Here is a 22,269-nt window from a genome sequence, read left to right as displayed (position 1 = left end):
TAATCTTCTAGAAGAATTTTTTGCTCAACTATGTAAGATTGAGATTGCAATTAATGGATAGCAATGAAAAAAGAGTAAGGTAAGTGGTTATTGTTTGTGCATTTGTTGTTATAGTTGCGAGCAATTAACTTTCGATACAACAATAGAAGTACAACATGTAGATGTACATTTTACAGAGAAGTGCATTAACGTTACTTCGGACAAAATACATTACCCAAAAAACTCAAGACATTTCTTAGAGAGGCAATAACCATTTTGTGTCGGTCATACCATACGTAGGATCAACTCTTTAAAATAAATTTTTGTCTAAAAAATATTTTTAATCAAGGTAATTTAATGAATGCCATATACTTCCCAGCCAACAAAATCGCTTTTGATTATACGAAGGGAATTTTTTTTGTTTTTTTTTTAAGAATTTCTCGTTCAAGATGTTGGATTTTGGTGATGTTAATCAAATTTTGCCTGATACTACAGTAACTCCTAAGAAATCAATGCGCTTCCAACAGTCCACCTTGTCCTGTCACAAGTGTCGTGACGCACCAAAGGAGAGCTGGCCGCTTATATGAATGCAAACTCATTGACGCCTAAGAATTTCTTGACGTTTCCCATCTTCCTTGGCAATAAATTATCTCCCATTTTTCTCTTCTCTCCGAATCCCTTGTCATCACTCTATCACACATCAAAATTGGAACATTACTTGAATTTGTGAATTTTAACAATCCCATTCTCATTAAGACCATGCATGTCATTCAATGTTTTTGTAATGTATGGTTAATGTAGTGTCTTTTTTTTCTAAAACTTTTATAGAAAAATATATATTATAATACTATGATATATGTGAAATAAAAAGTTGATTGAAAAATAACGTGTACACAAAAAATATAAAAAATTTTAAGAAAAAATGGTAATCCAAATAAGGCGAATTATATTGAGAGTTATACATGAGTACAATAAAAAATGGGATTGGTGGAGTAATCACATATAGTCAGTCAGGTTATGAGTTGAGTGGAAGAAACACAGCCAGCCAAAACCCAAAGGAAGAAGGGGTGACAGTAATAATAGAATGGGAAAGGCAATTGGAGAGAAATGGACCACCATACCACACGATTACGTTACATGCATTATTAAGGGCTTATGGGGTGTGGGGTGGAGGATGCTGCACAAGGAAGACCAGTCACTTTTGATGTTTCAATGGCCTAACTTCATCAGCCACGACAAGTGAAGATGAAAGAATACTTGGAGCAAAATTTCCATTTACTTTAGGTGTTCTTTCTAGTTTATAAAGTTTTTCTTTGGCCCCCCCTTTCAACAACAAAACCTTTGCCCTGCTATTGCTGATGCTGGCTAGCCCAGTGCCAGGATAGGTCCTCTCCTTTGCATTTTTCTTTGTCCTAATCTTTCTTTTCTTTTCCTTTTTTATCGATACGATAGGCCTATAATTATTCTATGCTACGGGGAGAGAAGAACCTGAAAAGATCTAAGAAAAATCGGAAGAAACTGAACCACCATACCGACCTAGACAAGTGCACTATCCCACCAACGTTGGTGGTGGCCACTGAGCTAGGAGCTGAGTGCCTAATCTTTCTTTTCTTGCTTTTATACTTTTCATTATCAGACTTTGGAAATGGTAGTTGACGTGGAAAGTGTAATGCATTGAAATGAAACAGTTTTAGTGTATTAGTACTGGTTATCTCATCTGGGAATGAAGTTGTTGCGTAGCGGTTAATTTGCATTCTTCTCGACCCATAAATTCCATTCAGCAACACCTCCTGCCTCCTTCCAAAAGGCGCTCAAAATAAAAATTAAAAGATTTCGATTGATCTATTGTACTGGACCGTAATTGAATTCGAACCCCTGATGAGGTTTCTTTGATGTGTATCTAATGATAAAAAAATAACTGAATCAAATCCCTAAAGAGTTTAGTATATAAGGTTTAGGTTTCGTTTCAAAATAATATGTTAGGAAGAAGAAGTGTAAAAGTTATTTCCATGGGCGGAGTAGAATGGTGAACCAAGTCCGCTCGCCTGAAGAATTGAAAGAAACAAATGAGAGAGAAGCGACGCGACGAGGAGGATAACACATATCTCTTGCGAGTTAATTATAGTTGACCTCCAACAGTAAAACCGCCTGCCTTCTCCATATATTTCCACACGGCTCGTGAGAAAGGTCCAAGTGCATTCACACGGCCTCTTCTTCTTACTAGTAATGTGGATTGTGGAATGTGGATGTTTGAACTTGAACTATAAATCCCACATAAGCATGAACCATCAATTTCATCTGCATCATGATCCGTCCAAGGTGGACAATCTGGCCTGGGACGATGTAATCTAGCCAGTTTGTGCAACCAAAGATTGGCGATTGAGGCCAGCATTTCGTCGTTTTTAATTGGCGTTAATTCGGCAAAGCATGTATAAGCTGCTCGCACAAACAAATTCTAAAGCAGAAATTCCTGATTATCTTATTGAGAGTCCGTCAGCTGCTTCTTCCCCCTCAGAGTTTCTTTCTGATGCAGTATTTGCAGGAGGTACGTTTCACCTCCCTTTTTATGTGTATTTTACTGTGACAAGTGAACCAGTGAAGAGATCATTTTTCTTGATTATTGTGGAAGTGGTAATTTGGCATTTGATTATATGCAGATAAATTCTGGGATCTTGAAGCTGCATATGGTCGAGTTGATGGAGTTGTCAAAACTGCTGCAGGATTTTGTGGTGGAAGGATCCGTAAACCTTCATACCGAGAGGTGAGCACAGATATACACTTACCCATAAAAAAAAAATAAAAATAGAGATACACCTTTCGAAGTTTGTTTTCTGTCTTCAGGTTTGCGAAGGAAAAAGTGGCCACACTGAAGCCGTGAAAGTAACGTATGACAAGAGGAAAATCGCGTATGGATTTCTCTGTGACGTGTTCTGGGAAACTCACGATCCAACCAATAAGGACCTTTTAGTGCGTGAAATTTCAGTTCTTGGCTCTTTTCATCTTTAATGGTCCGTGGACTACAATTTTTTTTGCATGTTCAGCTGACAACTTTATGCTCCTGCAGAATTTTGGTTTAGGTACGCATTATAGGTCAGCTATATTTCATGCAACGGATCAAGAGAGGAAAGAAGCACAACAGTCAAAGATCAGAAGGCAGATGAAACTTAACAGACGGATTGTAACAAAGATCATGCCATATTCGGGTGAATTCTATCTAGCTGAGAATTATCATCAGAAGTACTATCTGCAGAAGCATTGCTGGCTCTGCGAAAGCCTGAGCCTTCGAAGCACTTGCAACTTTGTAGAGTCCCAGATTGCTTGCAAACTAAACGGGTAATCGAGTTCGCTTTTCTCTTGATTTAGGCTAATATTACACATTCACCTCACTTTCAAATCTCAATTCAATATTGGCAATGAACTGCATTTGTTTCAAGTTCATATGAGAAAACGGAGATGTTTATGAGCATGACAACCTTCATGTAGAGTCTTGGCGATGGAAGGGAAATTCATCATTGATGAACTGGGAAGAGTTGCAGAAAGTTATCAGTTGCCAAAGCAGAGCATTTCAGCATGTGAAGAGATCATAGGGAGCATAAAAAGAAACCTCGACGAAAATGTTCACAAATCAACAATTCTTTCTTAGAGGGAAAAGATTTGTGCGTTCCCAGCTAGTTCAAAATTCAGGCATCGATACAAAAACAGAAATCTGTGAAGAAATATCTGCACCCTCCTTGCAATTGTTGATTCTTTGTCTCTTACTCATGAAATCCATTGCTCCCGTATTGTCCATCTTTCTCTTGTTTGGTGAACACCCTTCTTTTTTTCACTGGGAATTGATTAGCATCGTAGAATATTAATCTGCTTTAGGCAAATGTAGCGAAGCGTCGCAGCTTATCAATCATTATCCTGTCTGTCTTTGTTGATAAGTTATCCATTCCCAGGTGACATAAAAAATGAGCAACCAAAAGCAAGAGAAAGATATGCATTGGATATACATATTAAATGATGATTCTCATAATGTACCTCGTTCAATTCACTCTCAATTATTGGAGCACAAACTCCAATTATACTTTCCTTCTTCCATGCATACACTGCCTTGTCCTCTGTGCCAAAGGAGGGAATAAGAATGACTGATTCTGCTTCCACACTTTTAAAGTTAGTCATGAATTTCCCCAGGCTCAACAATATTCCTGGTCCAGGCTCCACATTACCTGCTGTTTTTCTTCTTTCCAAACCAAAAAAAAAAAAAAAGAAAAGCAGAGGTCCCATGAAAATTCTCCTTTTGCATGACTAAACGGTGGGTGAGGTTGGGATCTAGCCAGAATACCAATCACGCCTGATGCTTCAATGAAAAATCTCATAGACCATCGTGGAAGTTACAGCGGGCCAATCCAGCTAATTTTCCTGCCTATGAATTACAGTGCCGCGATGATCGAGGTCTTCTCCAGGCCCCAAAATTTTCGTTTTTGTCTCAAGAAACTACACAACTGGTCGATACCCATTAGGCTGGAAGGTCCGCTATAAAATAAATCTGATCTCGTGTTCTATAGAGGGACCGTCTAGGCGACAATCCCAGTCAGTCAATCTTCACACATTTGTTCCTTTATCTCAAGATTTTCTTCATTGAAAATGTACAAGGTCGCTGATTGACTTGATGAGTTCTAAATCCAGCCATTGAATTGGGCCCACAAAATTTAGAAACCAGGAGGACCACGAGCAAAAGTATGGCCAAGAACCCCACTTTACCTTCGTCAAAAGGGCATAATGGTTATGAAGTTTTTGTCAAAAATGAAATAAAGAGGAGCAAAAATGAGACAAATCTTTAAATTAAATTATTAATCACCATTCTAGTAGCTTTTCCATTTGGCCTGTCGTCCTGATCTGTGACACTCTTTATAAAAGATTCTACCCCACCTTCAAAATAAAAGATGCAATTTTATTTGGAGCAAATAAAAAAAAAATGCAATTCTTGCCTTCAAGGTCAATGTATGACTCATGGTTTGTTGGGTGGTTTAGTTTGCATAAATAGGTGGTAAAGCTCAGTCGTGACAGTCGATTGGAGACAATTGGACGGTTGAGTTTTGGGACAGTGCCTGTGGGATCATGCGACTCTTCTACATAGTACATAGCCATGTCCCCATGTGCAGCGGTTTACCAATTAATTACCAGAGGATGACGCTCGCTCTAAATTCTACAGTAGTAAATTTTTCTAAGATGCTTCTGTTTCAGTACCAACTACCAACTCTTGATTTCTTGTGTTACGGTACCGAGATTGCCGTCAAAGTATCTTAATCAACAACTTTGAAGATAACTGCCTTCTCTTCTCTCTCTTTTTTTTTTTTTAATTTTTTAATATCTTCACCACCACCGCATCCTTCTTACTTTCAAGTTTCAACTGTCAAGCACAAAGAAGATTTTAACAGCTCTCTTTCCTCGCCATTGAGCCAATCAATCTCAGTGGTTCCTTGAAGATAACTGTCGAATACAGAGAATTCGATTTAAAGTCATAGGAGACCTGAGTTAAAGTTGAAAATCCTAGAATTATATATATTTTCCTAGGTAAACTCAGGATAGATTAATGTTCAGATGACAAGCAAACTAATGGCAAAAATTTTCGAGTTTTGCCCTTCCTGAGTTGCCTTAGCCTCCGTGAGATAACACAATTCAATTCCACTTTCTAGTCTAATGGCACATTTTCTTCCACTTGCTGACATTTCCAATGGACCCTTTTCTTTGACATTTCTTTTTCAATGTTGTTCTTTTGAGTAACTACCAATACGCAAATTCATGTCCCTATATGCTCGTCATTTAATTTAACCAAACAATGATGACGCAAATATACCAGCAATTGACGCTCAGCTTGCTGTTAAAACCTCTCCTATATACAGTATCTCCTTTTTTCGTATTTAGTTTCAACATATATTAACCCAAAAAAAAAAAAAAGAAATCAACTCTAATGTTCCCAAATTTTTTTTTTCATAAAGCTCATTGGGTACAAAATTCAGGCACGTGTAAATGGAATAACATGCAGCAATGTGGATATTGTCCTTTTTGTCCCCTGTTCTCTTCATTTCTACATTTTTCTTTTTTCAAAATTAACCTTCTCTTCATTCAATTTGGTGGAAGAAAAATGAAAATTGTTTTTTTCCCCCCCTTAAAAATAACTCATCCATGGCAGAGATGGTGCTCCTGCCAAGTGCCAAGTCTCTCTCTTACTATTGCTGTCTTTTGACAATGGAATACAAGAGGTCCAACAAACCAGTCAATTCATGCCTCAGAACGGACAATAATTTGACTTGGCAGAATCAAAGTAGCAAACAGATTGCTAAACTCATTCTGACTCCCACACGCCTATCCAAAAGCCCAAAAAGAAAACAAAAAAAAATTAAAAGCAATTTTGAAGTTATTAATTTAGATTAATATCTGATGGCGATGAACCTAAAGGCCGCGCTATTCCTAAACGTCGGTTGGCAAATAAAATACCATCTGAAAAATAGAAACTAAATTAGAAACAAATAATGGAATAAAGGTGAAGCTAAAACTTTTAAATCAAATTTAAATAAGAGGTATAATATATAGTTTAATTTTTCTCAGATTTTTTGGGTACAATTTTTATAAAATTACTCGGGTATGGTAACCAGCACAGGCCTCCATGCCCTCCTAAGCAACCGCTGCCGAAACGTCGCTGATAACGGTCTAAGCTGTCGGCCCCCGCCACCTCTCCTCAATCCAAACCCGCCACTCGCACCACCGACGCCGCCGCCGCCGACGCCGCTACTAACCCCACCGGACAGCAACCCTTCTCTAGCATTCTCCGACACCCTCTCGTCAAACGTCGGCGGCGACGAAACGAACAAGTCCCTCAGCTTATGACTCACCATCAACTCCTTCCCTTTCTCCGGCGAGTTCCTCTCGCACCCCCTCCGATCCGGAGAACCCTCTTCCCGGCGCGGAATCCTCCTGCTACCACTTCCCCCGCGGCTGAGCAACATCCTCAGCGTCTTCCTCCGGCGGAGGTGTATAACTGGGCTCGCTGATGGGCTTCTCGTCGGACTCCCGGCGACCGCACACTGCGTGGCTAATAGCTTAAATTTCTGCAACGTCGCCATAATAAACAATTGATGGGCGGCGTAAAATTCTAAATTGTCAAGAAATGAAAATGGGTTTGAGGGATAAATTGTAATAGTTTTAAGAGTAAATTAAGCGGGAGATTAGGGAGAAGAAGTGAGATCTGGGCTTGTTTTTGGTGAAAGAATAAAGGGTGGCCATGGAAATTTGGAACTTAGAGAGGATGCTGCCTTTTTTCAAAACTTGTCAAAGTGAATTTGAGTGAGTGAACAGGAATATATACAAAGTAGCAGTACAGTTTTAGTAGTAGAAATAACGAACAGAGAAGGGGATTGAAAATTTGGGGTATACGGACGGCGTATATAAGGATATCGGACTCGTTTGTTGGGTTCTGTATCGGCTCTTTCCCCATTCCCATCGATGCCAAGGCATTATTTATTACACGTGGCAATCAAGTCGGGATTCGAACCGGTCCTTCGGGGGTCCCACACTGTATGTATTTCTATTTTTTTTGTTTTAGAATTTTTGTAACAGCTACGAAGGTACTTCGTCAATATGTCTAATATTCACCTAACTTATCATATATATATATATATATATATGTACTAATAATTATTATTATTTTCTCTTGCATTTATATATTTTTTATATTTAATCCTACCTACCCTTCTTGTATTCATTTATTTGCTCTAATTAATTTTATATTTTTAAATATATAATATCTAAATTATATTTTAATGAGTGTTCTATGGCACAAAGCGTTTATTTTATAGCAAAGTGAAGAAATTGGTGACCAAGGAGCAAAGCCCTACTTTATTTTTCTTCTCTCTTTTTTTTTTTTTAAAAAATTATACTTACAGCACACAAAGCCCTGTTTGGATTGTTAGTTTTCTCTAAAAAAAAAATTCACATTTTTTTATAAATATATTTCCTATTCATCTTTCTATTTCACATATATCTCGAATTATTATAGTATATTTTTTGTACAAAAACTTTAGAAAATGGTAATCCCAACAGACTATATTGAATCCTTCATAATTGCGAACTTATATTTGATATCGTCACTAATTGCAGAGGTTATATGTTTAGTTCCGTTCAATCTATTATAGTTGCTAGTTGATCGAGAAATGGTGTAAATTTTGCACCATAATTTTATCAAAGCATAATTGCACTAAAGTCATCCAATGACGAGATTTCGACTTATCTAACTCCCATCCTCAGCCAACTTTAATACATAAATTAGCAATAACACAGAGTGTATTAAGCTAAACAGGAATCCTAGTTGTTTCATGCTTGCTTTGTTTATGTTTGTAAAATTGCAAGATAATCCCACTGCTACAAAGTGTACAGTATTATATTGTGCCGGCCATATTACTATGTGTTTCTACAATGTGGACATCCAATCCAAACAAGGATTGCATTTTACGGTGACGGTAAGGTACGGGATGAAGGTGGACCCACTGATCAAGGTTCTGATTGTTGAGGGCCAATTATCCTTGGTTTCTTTTTCTTTTTTATATATAATTGCTCTTTTGAGAATTAAAATGTATGGTGTCAATCGATAAAATGCTATTGGGGTTTTGAGTTTTAAAATGTGCATAATTGCATGTCTAGATTTCGTGGTCATACGAGACATTATTAGAAATGAAGCACTCTCAAGGTATTTCATGATGCATTCCTTACCCAATCTGTCAGTGGATATTGGATCTTTAATTATGAGATTGTCGTTTCCAAATATAATAATATTTGTTAGTAGTAATACTTTTGGGTGCTTGTAGAATTAATTGAAAAATATTAGCTGTATGTTGTGTGTTTGACGACGTGCAATGGCTGTGGATCATATATCAGGGGATCATATGGTTTAGTACTACAATCTTGATTGACCGCACATAATAATGTGAAAATTCAATTCTTTGTACATGTTTTTAAGACTCGTATTGACTGTAATAAGATCAAGGGTTTTAAAAATTTAACGGGTATTCATCAGACATTCCTTAACGCTCTTATAATTCACATTAACCTATCATTATATACACATGTTAATAGTTATTCCCATTCCTTATATTTATATACTTTTCTTGTTTAATCTTACATACTTTCACTTATATTTATTTACTTTCTCTAATTAATCTTAAATTTTAATAAATACGACATCCGAAATATATTTTAACGAGTGGACACCCGTTAGTTAGACAGATCTTAAGATCAAACATATATATAAACACGGAAATCCTTACACATATACAAGAGTTAAAGGAGGCTGTGACATCTCCTTGTAAGTTTGGTTATGGGATATACTTATGTCCATTTGATATATATAACCGATCCCAGTTAAATATTAGTTTTATTTATTCTTTGGTCACCTTTTCCTGACCCTTAATTTTGGATAATCACTTGGTGGCCTGGCAAATCTTGCTGGATAAAGAAATCCTCTACTTGCAACTTCAGCAAAGGATTCCCGCAAAGGCTGTACGGTCGTACACCGCCAACTTGGACGCCTGTCAAAACTACTACTGTTCCAACACCATGGTACATACTTTACGTAATACCTTGGATTGGTATTTGAATATTCACCATTTTGCAATTTGTAGTAAAATTTTGTCCAGTACTTTTATTTCCATTTTAACTTTACCTGCTGATTTCGCTGGCAAGGAATTTGAATAAAATTTTCATCACTTCGTGATTGCTCATATAAACACCCAATTCCGAGCACGACAGTACAGTATAGTAGCAAAAGGGTTTTGCTTCTTGCGCTGCTTTGACCTTTTGCATTAGAAAGGGACAGTGGAGGGAAACCAAATGGCCTGTCGTTTATCACTGAGCTTTAATTCAGTGGATATCAGAAAGTGATTAAATCCCGCTATGTGGAGGATAGGTTGGATATTCGTACAATATTTATAGTGAAAAAAATTAGAAAGAAGTGACAAAATATCTTTTATTTTAGTCGACTCTGTATGCCTGCTAGTCTTTTATATATGCTCTTCTGTTTAAAAACGTAGCATAAGTTATAGGATTGTTATCATAGAAAAAAAAAAAGGTGTTATTAGTACAAAGAAAGCCCCAGAAAACGACCTGTTATTAGGACAGAGAGAGCCCCGTTGGATCCCAAAAGCACATATTCAATTTTCCCTGTCAACCCACTACGAAATTGTTCAACTATGATTTTTTTTTTTTTTTTTTGGCAATAAAAAGTAAGTGTACCCAAATAGAAATGCTACCTACTTGCAACCCACCATGTCCAGTTGTCCGCCAGCCACCTCCAATTTTTCAGTATTAAACCCTTCATTCTCAGTTCCTTGTGGAGCATCCAGTACTTGAATTTGATTGTGGCTTAAGCCCTTAAGGTCAAGTTGCTTGGTGATCAGAGGATAATTTTCACCAAATAAGCAAAAAATAGCCACAGAGGTTGCACATCATGGGTAGCTATTCTTTAAAAAAAAAAAAAACGGTCGAGAACATCATTTTGTTATGTGCATTCTTGCTTAGTAATCCCAATTGCATTAAATTCAATGGAGGACCATCAATGCTAATTGTTTGGACCATCAATGCTGCACAGACTACTCAAAACAAAACTTTTACACGTTAAGAATTTTTCAATCGAATTTCTGTGTAAACATGGCATTTTCCTTGTTACGTTTTCTGGGAGACGTATTGGTAGAGGTGGCAATTTGGATTGAGATCCATTTATCCATCTATATAATCCATAATTAAATGGTTTTGAATTATCCATTTATGATATTGGTTTTAAATGGTTGACCAAAGTAAAACCATTAAATTAAATGGATTTATATGGATTATCCACAAAAACCATATATATCCATTTATTTAAAAACCAAATAAAAATAGCCAATCTGATCAAAACTTGCAAGCAAGAAATATATGACAGTGTAGTCTTCCATGCTCCCCAATCATGTGGCGGACCGCATACGAACTCAATTTGGGAACCCCCCCCCCTTTTTGGTCCCCCACCATAACCTTCCCTCCTATTCCTAACTGAGTTCCCTCACTGTTTCTTTAATTTAAACCCAGAAAATTTTTCAATCACTGGTTGTATTTGAAAAAATATTATAAATTTTTTGTGACATGACGTGTATGAGATAAAAAAAATTAAAAATTATATTTATGATATAGGTTAAATAACATTTGAAAATTTTATTTATAAATTACGGTAACCAAATTAGACCAATTGTTCTTAAATTAGACCAAAATACTACCTAAATTCTTAAATGAAAAATCTAAGTATTTTGCCATCTTTCTCATCCAACTATACCTAAAATTTACGAGTACATAAAAAAATATCTTCATATTACAAGAAATGGTAATACAAAAAAAAAAGTAACCAAAATATTTAAATGGATTATAAATGGATAATTGGTTTTTATTTAATCCATTTAGATCCATCCATTTAGATCCATTTATTAAATAGATTTAAATGAATTGGATAAATTTCATCCACCATCCATTAAGTCAAAACCAATTATGAACCATTTATCCATATTGCCACCTCTACGTATTGGTATATTCTACCCGGAGATTTGCCTTGTGCTCAACTTTGGTTGCAAGTATTGGAAGCTCCATTCAACAATATGTACATTCCCTCTAACTCCACAATAATTGATATAATCACTTGCTTATGTTTTCTATTACAGAATAAGTAGATACATTTCCTGTGTAGTGCTATGAGGAAACAGCAAAGGCCAATAAATTTTCAAAAATGTAGTGCTATGAGGAAACAGCAAAGATCTCTAAATGTTACCGATTGAGAAACAAAGAACTTTGTTCTAGTACAATCTTTTTTTACAAGAGAAAAAGTATAGCCAGTCACCCGCTTGAATTTGGTGTCGAGCTGCTAAGCCACTTATCAGGAACAACTGAATCAGGCGATGTAGGGAGAGCATTATGCTTGAGCGGCGCGACGTCATCAACCAAGATATGCACCACCTCCACCTTTGCAGTATTCAACCCTTCATTCTGAATTCCTCGAAGAGCATCCACTACTTCTTGCATTGAAGGCCTCATATCTCTCTCCTGCTGCAGACACCGAAAAGCTAGCTCAGCCACTAATGTTGTCATCCTCCTCATAGGGCTATTTGTCCCAAACTCCAGACTTGAATCTACCAATTCATGCAATGTATGGTTTTGGATTTTGTTGACGGCCATATTTGCCAAATTTATATCATGACGGTGCCTGTTAGTATCAACAGCTTGCAGCGATGAAATTAGTTCAATCAATACTACCCCAAAGCTGTAAACATCACTCTTTTCAGTGAGCTGGTAGCATTGATAATACTCAGGATCAACGTATCCGGGTGTCCCCTGGGGAGCTGTAGATACATGCGTAACATCGTTGGGAAACAACCTTGATAACCCAAAATCGGCGACTTTTACATGGAAGTCATTGTCTAGAAGGATGTTGTTGGTTTTGACATCACGATGTATGATATCTGATTTATGAAGATAAGCCAATGCATCAGCTGTCTCAATGGCTATGTTCAGTCGGACAGGCCAAGATAGCAAACCAGAACTGGCACGTTTCCCATGTAGATGATCGGCCACAGTTCCATTTGGTATATATTCATACACGAGCAACAGCTCACGGCTTCTTTTGGATGTGCATCCAAATAGTGTCACAAGGTTTGGATGCCGTAAACGGGTCAAGATCTCAACTTCATTGATAAACTGCTCAACACGCTTAAAATTATTTTCATACAACCGCTTGACTGCAACAACGCGACCATCAGTAAGAACACCTAATTCAAGTCCAAAGAACAAATTCCCTGGAGTCAATGCTTTGGTTGCTGCTATTAGCTCATTAAAAATGAAGAATGAGGTTTTGCGTTCATACCATAATATACAGCGCCAAAGCCACCATCTCCAAGTTCTCTAGATTGAGAAAAACCATCTGTGGCTTCCTCAAGTTCGCTGTAGCTAAAGACCTGGACACCAAAATAGGAGCTTTCTTTTCCAAATTCAGTTTTTGAGGAAGGATAAGAAGGGATGCTTTTCGTGAAAGCAGTTGAAGGCACAGAAGTAGGGGCTTTGCTAGCAGCAGTGGTTGAATTATCCTTGCTCTGAATCTGGTAACTCTCTGCAGCTTTAGCAGCAGCAAGCCGTCTCCTCCGTTGCCTACACCAGAAAATTAACCAACCAAGACCCACACCAGCAAGGACTGCACCTACTATAGCAAGAACTGAGAACACAACAAGAATGTTAAGATTTTGCTCTCTGACAATAACCACAGATGAATAACTTGAGTTTGTTATAGTTAGAATGAGGCAGTACCTACTGGAGTGCCGGGACCACTTTTACCGCCTACAGGAATCAAAACACCAAAGAAACATTAGCACTGAGACATATGATAGACAAAACCACATAATGATGGTGGATGCTAAGTGATAATCCAGTCTTATAGGGGACATGCGAACAAAAGAAGGTTCAGGCAGAGTAGCAGAGCACTAATATGTGCAGATGCTATAAAATGGAAAACCACATTGATAAACCTAAGAGGGGTGGTTGTAGCGGATGATCATAAAACCATCAACAATCAGGGATTAGTGAAACCATCAGCATAATTTTCTCATGACACGTACGAACTAATGCAAGCGCTTTCAAGCATCATAAATCATTCAAGATCAACATAAACAAATCAAAATAAGGACATCCAAAATTCAAGTGTCAGCTAACGCTAATAAGCTTACCATTTCTAAATTTCTACACATTCAAAAACCGAGTCTTGGAATCAGGCAGTCAAATAATTTACCAAAACTACTACCTTGCAATGCTGCAGAAGCATTTTGACTATCTACCGAAAGAGGGGGAGGTGCCAATGCACAGAACCTATCCCTACAAACGCAGACGGGCTGACCCAAATCCGAATCAAACCCGCATTGCCCACCGACCCGGGTACACTCGGAGCAATTATTCTCATACGGGTCGCTATAATTTACGCTAAAACCCTGCGTTAAAGCCTCAGAAAGACTTATCTCACTACTCGTGAGCCTCGCCCCAGCACTCCTCAGTATTGGCACCGTAACACTGACGCTGCAATTAATGAATCTCAAAATGGGATCACTGGGAATCGGCCCGACTATGTAATAAGCATCCGTAAAGTTCACCCCGGGAATACTACAATTGAATAAATTCTGGGGCTTAATAGACATTGCCGAGGAATTGCATCCGTAGAGTATACTCAAAGCATCGTCGTCCTGGTCGCCGAAGGAGAAGAAGGTCGAATTGAGGGTGGAGGGTGGAATTGGTGAAATGGGATGGGGAGGTGTTGTTGTAGAGGTCCGAGCGGGAAAGGGTCAATCTTTTGAGGGTCTGATCGAGTTGGAGGACTCGGTAGGTGACGGAGTTGTGAGTCAACTCGGCGACATTGTTGGGCTGCTGGCAGGTGAGTCTGAACTCGGGAGTCCACAGTGGTCGGGGCGGTCTCCCCCGGTGAAGGGGAAGGTGCGTTGGTGATGGAGCCGCAGTTGAACGTTTTATCGCAGTTAATGAAAGGGGGGGCAGTGGGGGCGACGCCATCGCAAAACGACAACGTAAAGAAGGCGAAGCAGATAATTGGTGTGACGAGGAGAGATTGAATGAGAATGAGAGTGAAAGGCATTTGGGAACTGGGAGAGTGGGAATGCAAGTGAGAGAGGAGGGAGGAGATGGCATTTTGGTAAAGGGGTGCAGGGATCCCCCGGGGTGTTGGTGTGTGTGTGTGTGGTTGGGGGGCCGCCCGGGGGGGGGGTGGGAAGACTGCTTTTGTTTTACCCAAGAGTTGTGTTGGAGTGGTTGATTGAAGGGTTCAAGAAGGTGGAAGGCGGGGAGGAGCTGTCTTTGGTTGACCGACGTGGTGCATGAGCAGTGCAATGAATGTTTTGTGGGGAAGAGAAAAGGACAACTTTCTCTCCATTTCTTAATGCAAAAAATTGTTTGTTGGAGGAGGGAAGACGACGAAGAAAATTCTACTACTACGAATGATAGCTAACTGATCTCGTTTTGATTTTTTATCGAAAAAAAAGAGTCAGCTGTAGTCCAATGATTTTTTTAAAAGATTAATCGCCCACACATTTTGACATTCCTTTTATCTGTACTACTAATAATATTTTTATCAAAAGTTGCACTCTTTTTTTAGAAAAATCAGATCAAACGCAGCAAACTACCAAGAACTACATTTTTCTTTTCTTTTCTTCTTTTTTTTGGCTGGAATTATGATGATGTAAAGAATGCACGAGATTGAGGAATAACACCAAAGCTTTTCTCCCGATGAAATCTGAATATAGGAAAATATTCAGATCAAACGCAGAAGAAAGGCTACAACGCCTATCTAAGAGCAAATTATCTTTTGAACTTCATCCACCCAACATCTGCTAAGAACCATTTTTATTCAAAGAACCAGAAACAACCAAAAAAAGAACGCATAGCATAGAAATCCTACAACAAATGGTCATCTGCATAAAACTTCATATTTCTAGATTTATGTCATAATAATGGAAAAGTATCTGCATATGTGATGGATGAGCACGCCATGTAACAAGTTAAAAATAAAGGAGATGAGGAGAAAGAAAGCGAAGCCAAGAAGATACCACAAACTAAACAAGTCTAGAATACCTAACCAAGCTTTCAGGAAATATAATGAGAACAACCCCTGATGCCATATGGGAGGACAGATCTATAACTAACAGCCTAGCAAAATGGAGAGAAAGACCGATCAATTGGCCATGAGATTAAAAGAACAAACAGGACCCACTACACAAGCTGATTGACACTGAAGATTTGGATGACGAGGGCGTACCATTTCTATTGGGATAGCAGGCAAATGAGTTGGACCGAGTGTCATACCCGCACCGGCCACCTGTGTTAGAGCAATTATTGCAGGCTGTATTACTTGCTTCATATCGCAAAGGAAAGCCGGTAGTAAGTGCGGTTCGAAGATCCGCAGGATTAAATATGGCCGTAGTATTGAAGAGACTCGGAAATGCGGCGCGATTAATAGGAACCCTGATGTTATCAGTACAAACACCCAAAAAGGCTGCACTACTTGTCTGGAAAAAATTGGTATTTGGTGCGGTACTATTGACGGTGCAATTAAACTGATATTGCAGTTGAAGGAGGTTGGTAGGAAGCTGGGTGCAATTATAGTACAGAGTGATGTTATCGACGGTGTTGGGGTAACTGAAGATGTTGAAATTCAAGGTGGTGTTATGGAGAGACTGAGGACAATTACTGTCCCACAGATCGTCTCTGGCAACAGTAACAGTTTGAGATGAGGTATCTACAGAGGAGAGGATCCGGTATGCAACGGGGCCAACTGTAAACCGAGGGACGTTCCCTTGGCAGCTTAGATTGAAACCTGGATAGCCACAACTCTCCGGGCGATCCCCACCCCAGAATGGATAAGAAAAGTCAATATTTCCACACCGAAACGGCTCGCTGCAGGTTTCAAACTGTTGTTGATCCTGGCTGAAAGATTTCGGGATGTGAAGTAAAGTGAAGCCGGTGATCATCAGAAAGAACGAAAGGGTTCGAAGGCGATCCTCGGAATGCATCGTTGGACAGAGAGAAGAGAAGGGTAGGGAACTAGGAAGAGTTTGCGAGTTGGAAATGTTCCTCCCAGTTCATTTGGTGGGAATAAACCACGAGAGATATTTCATAGAAGTCGTTTTAGCTTGAGGAACTTGACCATTGGGTCTTTTGACTAAGATGAGCCTGTCTTTTTTTGGTTAAGTTTTTGAAATGAATGGAAGCTTCCGTTGGAATGAAAAAGTGGCTGACTTGGTCTAAACTAATCCGAGAACCTGTAATTGCAAAAGGGATACGCGGAATATTAATTGATAGCCTAAACAACTAGACAAAAGATGTGGCATCTTTGAAGAAACAAACAAATGTGGAATTTTTGCACTTGGGTTACGGTCAACAGGTTTTGGTAAGTCAAGACTTTTACCGGTCCTTGGACGATATCAATGAGAACAGCAGCTTCAGCAATTAGAATAGTGATGGCTGCAACAGGCGCGCAGAAACCGTGTCCTTTTTTCTTTCTTTCTTTCTTTTTTTGGCTTTTTTCTTGGAAGATCAAAGTCAATGGGAAATATGTAATCCCAGAAAAAGGGCCTTAGGAGTGACGCAGGAGTTCCGCGACGTTATTTTCGTAACTTTAGTCTATTAAAGAATAGACAATCGTCGAGACATTGCAAATCCAGGAAGGATTGGAGGAAAAAAAAAACTCCTTTCCTTCGGAAAAAGTTGAATCGTAGAAGGAAACAAGGTGGGAATGGAAGATGTTTTCTGAGGAATTGGGAGTCGAAACGGCTGGGAGGGGAAAACCTGTTAAGATTGCTCATTATTTGAAAAAAGACAACAAAAAAGTTGCCTACTAGAAGAAGCTTTTTTGTGTCTTGCTCTATAGCTCTATTTTGCTGCATTAGTCAATAACGTGGCCAAAGGTAGTCCAGTCTTCGCTTCCGACTAGGTCAAATAAGGCTAATAAGCAAATGGTCACCGCGCAACCCAGACACTAACCATCTGAAAACATGCCTAACGTTATTTGGTAAAACTCCAAAGGGCAAAGCATCGGCAAGCCTAACAATATTGGTAAACCATGACAAGAGCGCAGACGAGACGATCACCTAAAAAAAAGAACCTATTCCACTGAAAAAAACCATCCATGCAAATTAGGAGAAGATGGGTTTTCTCTCGTGATCACGGCAAATCAAGATACGATCAGGACCAAACAGTTAAAAAGCAAATACCACTACTTCTATTACTACTTGCTTGCTTGCGTACCTCTAGAAGGTGAAGGTGAAGGTGGTGGTGATGAATTTGATGAGCAAGAACCAGACTGGACATAGGGCGGATTTGGGCAGAAACAAGTAGTTTGATTTTGATTTTGATTTGTGCCACCACCGTACCCACACCTTCCACCGGACTTGGTGCACTCATTGCATATGCCAGTATCCACTATCCATCTGATGTCGAACCCTTGCCGGAGGACTTGATCCAAGCCAGTAAAATTAAAGGAGCCTCTATCACCCGTTTGAAGTGCCGGATATACCACGCTGGCCTTACACAGTCCAGCACCAACTTCTCCAGGCAAGACCGACAGACTATTGTTCCCGCATGAGAAAACAACATTGGGTGCATTGACTAGGCAGCCATAGATAAACGTGACGTTTATATAACTCGTGGAGTAATCAAACAGGGTGTAATCCAAAGTCATGTTTACTAAATCAGTAGGACAGTTGTTCTGCATCACGTCTTCTCTAGCAACCCTCAAAGTCTGGGCGGTTGGATGGACATCCAGGACCCAAAATGTCATGTTCTTGATATCGAGTCTTGTAACATTACTGCTCTGATCGCATCTTAGCTCTAGCCCGGGATAGCCACAGTATGCGGGATCTTGGTGTCCCCGGAAAGGATATCCTATTCCGGTGATGCTGCCGCAGCTGAATTCATTCCGACAGGTCTCATAAAATTCCGCCGGATTACTCGAAACGGGATGAAGTTGAAGAAGTATACTAGAGGCGAGAAAACAGAGAAGAGTGGGGAACGACTGTAAAGGGCTGTGGGATTTCATTTATTTTCGAGGAGAAGATGTCATGAAGAGAACAAATTTATTTTGCAAATGAAATCGCTAGCCACTGATGTAGTAGTCGGAGGGGAGGCAATTTAAGAAAAGATAATGGAATTCTTTGGGGGGTGATCAAGTGATGCTAATATTAGTCGACAGAACAGTGCAGCTAATTTTCAATATTGATGAAAATGAGTGCAAAGAAAGAAAGTGATGTTGAACATTTTGACATTTTGGCAGTGCGTCACAACCATCTGAATTCAACCGTGTGCTGGACGGGAGAATAAGGTGCTATAGCTCTAAATAAGAAATTAAGTATATAGAAACCTCTCCTGAGACTTTTTGATCGTTCATTATGAACCTCCCTCCAAGTTTACTTATTTTTGCGAGAAAAAAAAAAAAAAAAGTTAATAAGCGGAGGCAGAGTGGTAGTAGTTTCATTGATTATTGATTTGCACTACTCTTATCAGATCCCAGAACAGCTTCTTTCGCTTGTTACTACAATGCAGTTCTGGAATCTATATGAGGTAGTTTCCCCAAGCTAGTCGATATGAAAATGACTCCCTTAGCTTTTCGCCAGCATATTCAATCGAGAAAGAGGTCCCAGCTTCCAACCTTGGTGAGTTTGCTATGACACGTGTATCCCCAACTCCAGCAAATGCACATTTGGCGTCTTCCCAAATGCCACACGCCCCAACTTATTTATGAGATGCATAATTTTCTAGAGTACTTTTTAGGTTATATTGGGCCAAGGCCCAATCAGTTGTGGAAGTTTTATACAGAGTGCATATTTGTGCGGTATTAGTGTTTTGGACATTTTTTTTTTCTTCACACACACATGCTCGATAGTGTTTGTTATTGGGCTTCTACTTATGGTTCTTCATTTTTTTTTTAATTTAAAGATATTTTGGACATGGACGTGTGCCATCCAATAGTTTTAATGCATCCATTGAGCATCCAAAGCACGTTAGGCCTATTTTCGGTTGATTATTTTAACTAATTATGGATTTTGATTTTTGAATAATTAGTTTTGATGATAATATTTTTAATTATTTTTATATTTTCATAATAAATTTTTTTAATGACAAAAAAAGTTAAAATTTATAATTACTAATTATGGAGTAACAAGACCATTTTGATCATAATAAGTTTTTATAACCGGATTTTATAAAATCCAGACCAACTAAAAACAAGACCATTAGCTGCTTGAATACTTCTTTTTTATATATAATCATAAGCCAAGGGGGAAAAAAATAGTTCTGTTGAATATAGAGTTCCATTTTGATTCATAAATTTACACTAAATAAAAAAAAAAATCCATTTCGGCTAAAAGATGAACTTTTAAAAATAGTACCAAGTCAGGATCGAGATGGTTTCAGCCCAACCAAGCAACTTGTGGTATTCCGTTCCTGTGAGTGTCATCAACCATTTCTTGGGGTCCTATCGGGAACCACTCGTAGCATAGGAAGGCAATGCTAGGTTTTTGGTTATGAATGGACTGCTCTTACGCCATGAAAGCGTTGACCTTAAAACTCGAATTTATTTCGCCACGGCTCAAACAGCCCTTCTCCTACCAACCAACTAAACCCCAACTCTTCAGAAAAAGAAAAAGAAAAAGAAATACCATCGTCTGTTTTAGTACACAAACAGACAAATCAAAACACATACTACTGTAAAGTTTTCAGAACCTAGTGACATGTATAGGGAACCAACACGAAGCATCAAGAGACGGGGAGAGAGACGATAGTATTAAATTCAGCAATGATTCTGGTTCCTCTGTAGAAATATGATCAAAATCTACAAAAACAGAACCCGACGTCCTTGCGCATATGAGTCCAGTTGAGACTTTCTTTGTTTGGCAACCGTACCCTTTTAAATCCGAAACTTTTAAAACCTTCTTCTAGTTAAAATGGACTGATCATGGCATTTAATTTACTTTTTGATTCATAGTCATAATTAACATGTAAACCAATTCGTACCTGAAACAACCATGGACTCGTGCGGGCTACTATTTTCATCACTTGATGTGCTTGTGCATCCATAGCGACCAGAGGCTTGATTTCCGGGACATAGGCAAGTAAATTGATTGGATTTGAGGTCATACCCGCACCTGCCATTCGAATTCCTGCACTCATTGCATTGCATACTATCCACTTTCCATCGCACTTCAAATCCGCTGACCATTACTTGCCCCAGAATTGACAGCTCTTCAGTAATTCCTCCAAAAGCTGTGCTATGAATTGGAAAAAATATGCTCGCCCGACAAGTTCCAGGCCCTTGTGCCCCCGGAACGACATAAACGTTCTGGTAAGTGATTCCGTTGATATGACAGGCTATTTGAGCCGGGACAGGAATATTCAGAGAGGGGCAGCCGTATTGGATCGTAAGATTGACGTATCCCGAAGCATACTCGAAAAGATTGGCATCGAGGGTGGTGTTCACCAATTTCTCTGGACAGATATCCTTGATTGCAAATTCATTTCTGGTGATTCTGAGGATTTGAGAACCGGGATTGACTTGAAGAACCCGATATTTCACGTTCATAATCTCGATGGTTGGAGTGCTATCCTCGCACATGAGCTCTAGTCCAGGATGACCGCATTCTTGAGGCCTGTTGCCACCCCAGAAAGGGTAATCAACGCCGCTGATTCCCCCGCAACTGAACAAATTGGTGCAGCTGGTGTACCATTCCGTGTTGTTGCCTAAAATGGAAGGGAATTGAATGAAGAGAATCAGTAGTAAGATGTTGTACACAGATGGAAAGGGTGTCTCCGGGAGGAACTGGCTCTTCATAGTAGAGCAAGAGTAGAGCGCAAGAGTGAGGAAGGGAATGTAAAGAGGAGTTGATAACTGGACAATAAATATCGAACGAACTTTGGCGGCCAAAAAATTTTCAGTGGGGCAAAAATAAGACTAAAATTTTTTATCTATTCTTTTTCTAGTTTTTTAAGTAAAAAAATATTCACCAACAAGTTGAAATGAAAAATTTATTTTAATTTACTTCAAATGGAACTTTGTAACTTGCATAGCTTTTTAGAATATTAGTTCATAAACGAATTTAAAGGATCACGTAATTCTTTCGCTTCCTTCATAAGAAAACTCCAGGAGCGTATTTGAAATTATATCAAAATTCTGTGGATACTATAGGAATTTAAGGGAGGCAGTGACCTTAAATCCATCACTGTTATGAACTAACTTAAAGAATCACGTAATTCTTTCACATCATTTCTAAGAAAACTCCGGAGCACACTTAAAATTATATCAAAATTGTATAGATATTATAGAAAATTTTTGGGGGCCCCCAGTGCCCCCATCTTAAATCCGCCACTGGTTTTCATGTTATGGTTCAATAAAACCATGTGTTATTGCTATGTGACTATATCACTAGTGAGGTGCAATTATGATTGGAGAAAGGGATTATAAGCAGTGAATCTTAAATTAAAAACCTCCTTTAAAAAAAAAAAAGTACTATAAGGATGTGATGATTGTAAAATAAATATACAGTCTAAAAATGTATCATAAAAATATTCTAAAAAACTTTCAACAAAAACTCTAAAGTGCGAACGGCCTCTAAGCTTTCTTATCACAAGAATTGAAAGTCATTAAAGGTTTACAATGAGGGGTCTAAATGAGCCGAACCGAACCGAGTCGAGATTCGGACTAAT

At 38.7% G+C, this 22,269-nt stretch overlaps 3 protein-coding genes across 5 annotated transcripts; 1 reads left to right on the top strand and 2 right to left on the bottom strand.

Annotated features, from left to right (window-relative positions):
* Positions 1-2,035: 2,035 nt before the first annotated feature.
* LOC113698541 (uncharacterized) lies at positions 2,036-3,851 on the top strand. Its single transcript, XM_027218406.2, has 5 exons — positions 2,036-2,524; positions 2,637-2,740; positions 2,821-2,946; positions 3,044-3,312; positions 3,463-3,851. Exons 1-5 carry the CDS (start codon positions 2,407-2,409, stop codon positions 3,620-3,622), a joined length of 777 nt encoding a protein of 258 aa, XP_027074207.1. The 5' UTR covers positions 2,036-2,406; the 3' UTR covers positions 3,623-3,851.
* A 2,658-nt stretch (positions 3,852-6,509) lies between these two features.
* On the bottom strand, positions 6,510-7,427 carry LOC113698545 (uncharacterized). Its single transcript, XM_027218409.2, has one exon. The coding sequence runs from the start codon at positions 7,086-7,088 to the stop codon at positions 6,600-6,602; it is 489 nt and encodes a 162-aa protein (XP_027074210.1). The 5' UTR covers positions 7,089-7,427; the 3' UTR covers positions 6,510-6,599.
* A 4,213-nt stretch (positions 7,428-11,640) lies between these two features.
* LOC113700112 (LEAF RUST 10 DISEASE-RESISTANCE LOCUS RECEPTOR-LIKE PROTEIN KINASE-like 1.4) lies at positions 11,641-21,447 on the bottom strand. 3 transcript variants are annotated; one of them, XM_027220575.2, is made up of 4 exons: positions 20,584-21,447; positions 13,330-13,359; positions 12,893-13,237; positions 11,641-12,797 (listed from the first exon to the last, which is right to left on the bottom strand). In XM_027220575.2, the coding sequence occupies exons 1-4, from the start codon at positions 21,395-21,397 to the stop codon at positions 11,869-11,871; spliced, it is 2,118 nt and encodes a 705-aa protein (XP_027076376.2). In that variant the 5' UTR covers positions 21,398-21,447; the 3' UTR covers positions 11,641-11,868. The 3 variants fall into 3 exon arrangements, with proteins under 3 accessions (XP_027076376.2, XP_027076377.2, XP_027076378.2); XM_027220576.2 differs by lacking the exon at positions 20,584-21,447 and adding an exon at positions 17,821-19,381; XM_027220577.2 differs by lacking the exon at positions 20,584-21,447 and adding an exon at positions 15,833-17,783.
* Between the last annotated feature and the right edge of the window lie 822 nt (positions 21,448-22,269).

The sequence above is a fragment of the Coffea arabica genome, chromosome 7c, assembly GCF_036785885.1.
Source record: "Coffea arabica cultivar ET-39 chromosome 7c, Coffea Arabica ET-39 HiFi, whole genome shotgun sequence".
Classification (NCBI taxonomy): Eukaryota; Viridiplantae; Streptophyta; class Magnoliopsida; order Gentianales; family Rubiaceae; genus Coffea; species Coffea arabica.
The sequence above is the reverse complement of the archived record's forward strand: the minus strand, read 5'-3'. Positions and strand labels throughout refer to the sequence as shown.

Excerpts from the sequence above, each read along its gene's own strand:
- LOC113698541 (XM_027218406.2), top strand. The coding sequence starts at position 2,407 with ATGTATAAGCTGCTCGCACAAACAAATTCTAAAGCAGAAATTCCTGAT. Across the intron at positions 2,947-3,043 it reads CAACCAATAAGGACCTTTTA|AATTTTGGTTTAGGTACGCA; the intron begins GTGCGTGAAATT and ends ATGCTCCTGCAG. Across the intron at positions 3,313-3,462 it reads ATTGCTTGCAAACTAAACGG|AGTCTTGGCGATGGAAGGGA; the intron begins GTAATCGAGTTC and ends ACCTTCATGTAG.
- LOC113698545 (XM_027218409.2), bottom strand. The coding sequence starts at position 7,088 with ATGGCGACGTTGCAGAAATTTAAGCTATTAGCCACGCAGTGTGCGGTC.
- LOC113700112 (XM_027220575.2), bottom strand. The coding sequence starts at position 21,397 with ATGAAGAGCCAGTTCCTCCCGGAGACACCCTTTCCATCTGTGTACAAC. Across the intron at positions 13,238-13,329 it reads TGGTCCCGGCACTCCAGTAG|TTCTTGCTATAGTAGGTGCA; the intron begins GTACTGCCTCAT and ends TTGTGTTCTCAG. Across the intron at positions 12,798-12,892 it reads CTTTGGCGCTGTATATTATG|GTGTTCTTACTGATGGTCGC; the intron begins GTATGAACGCAA and ends GACTTGAATTAG.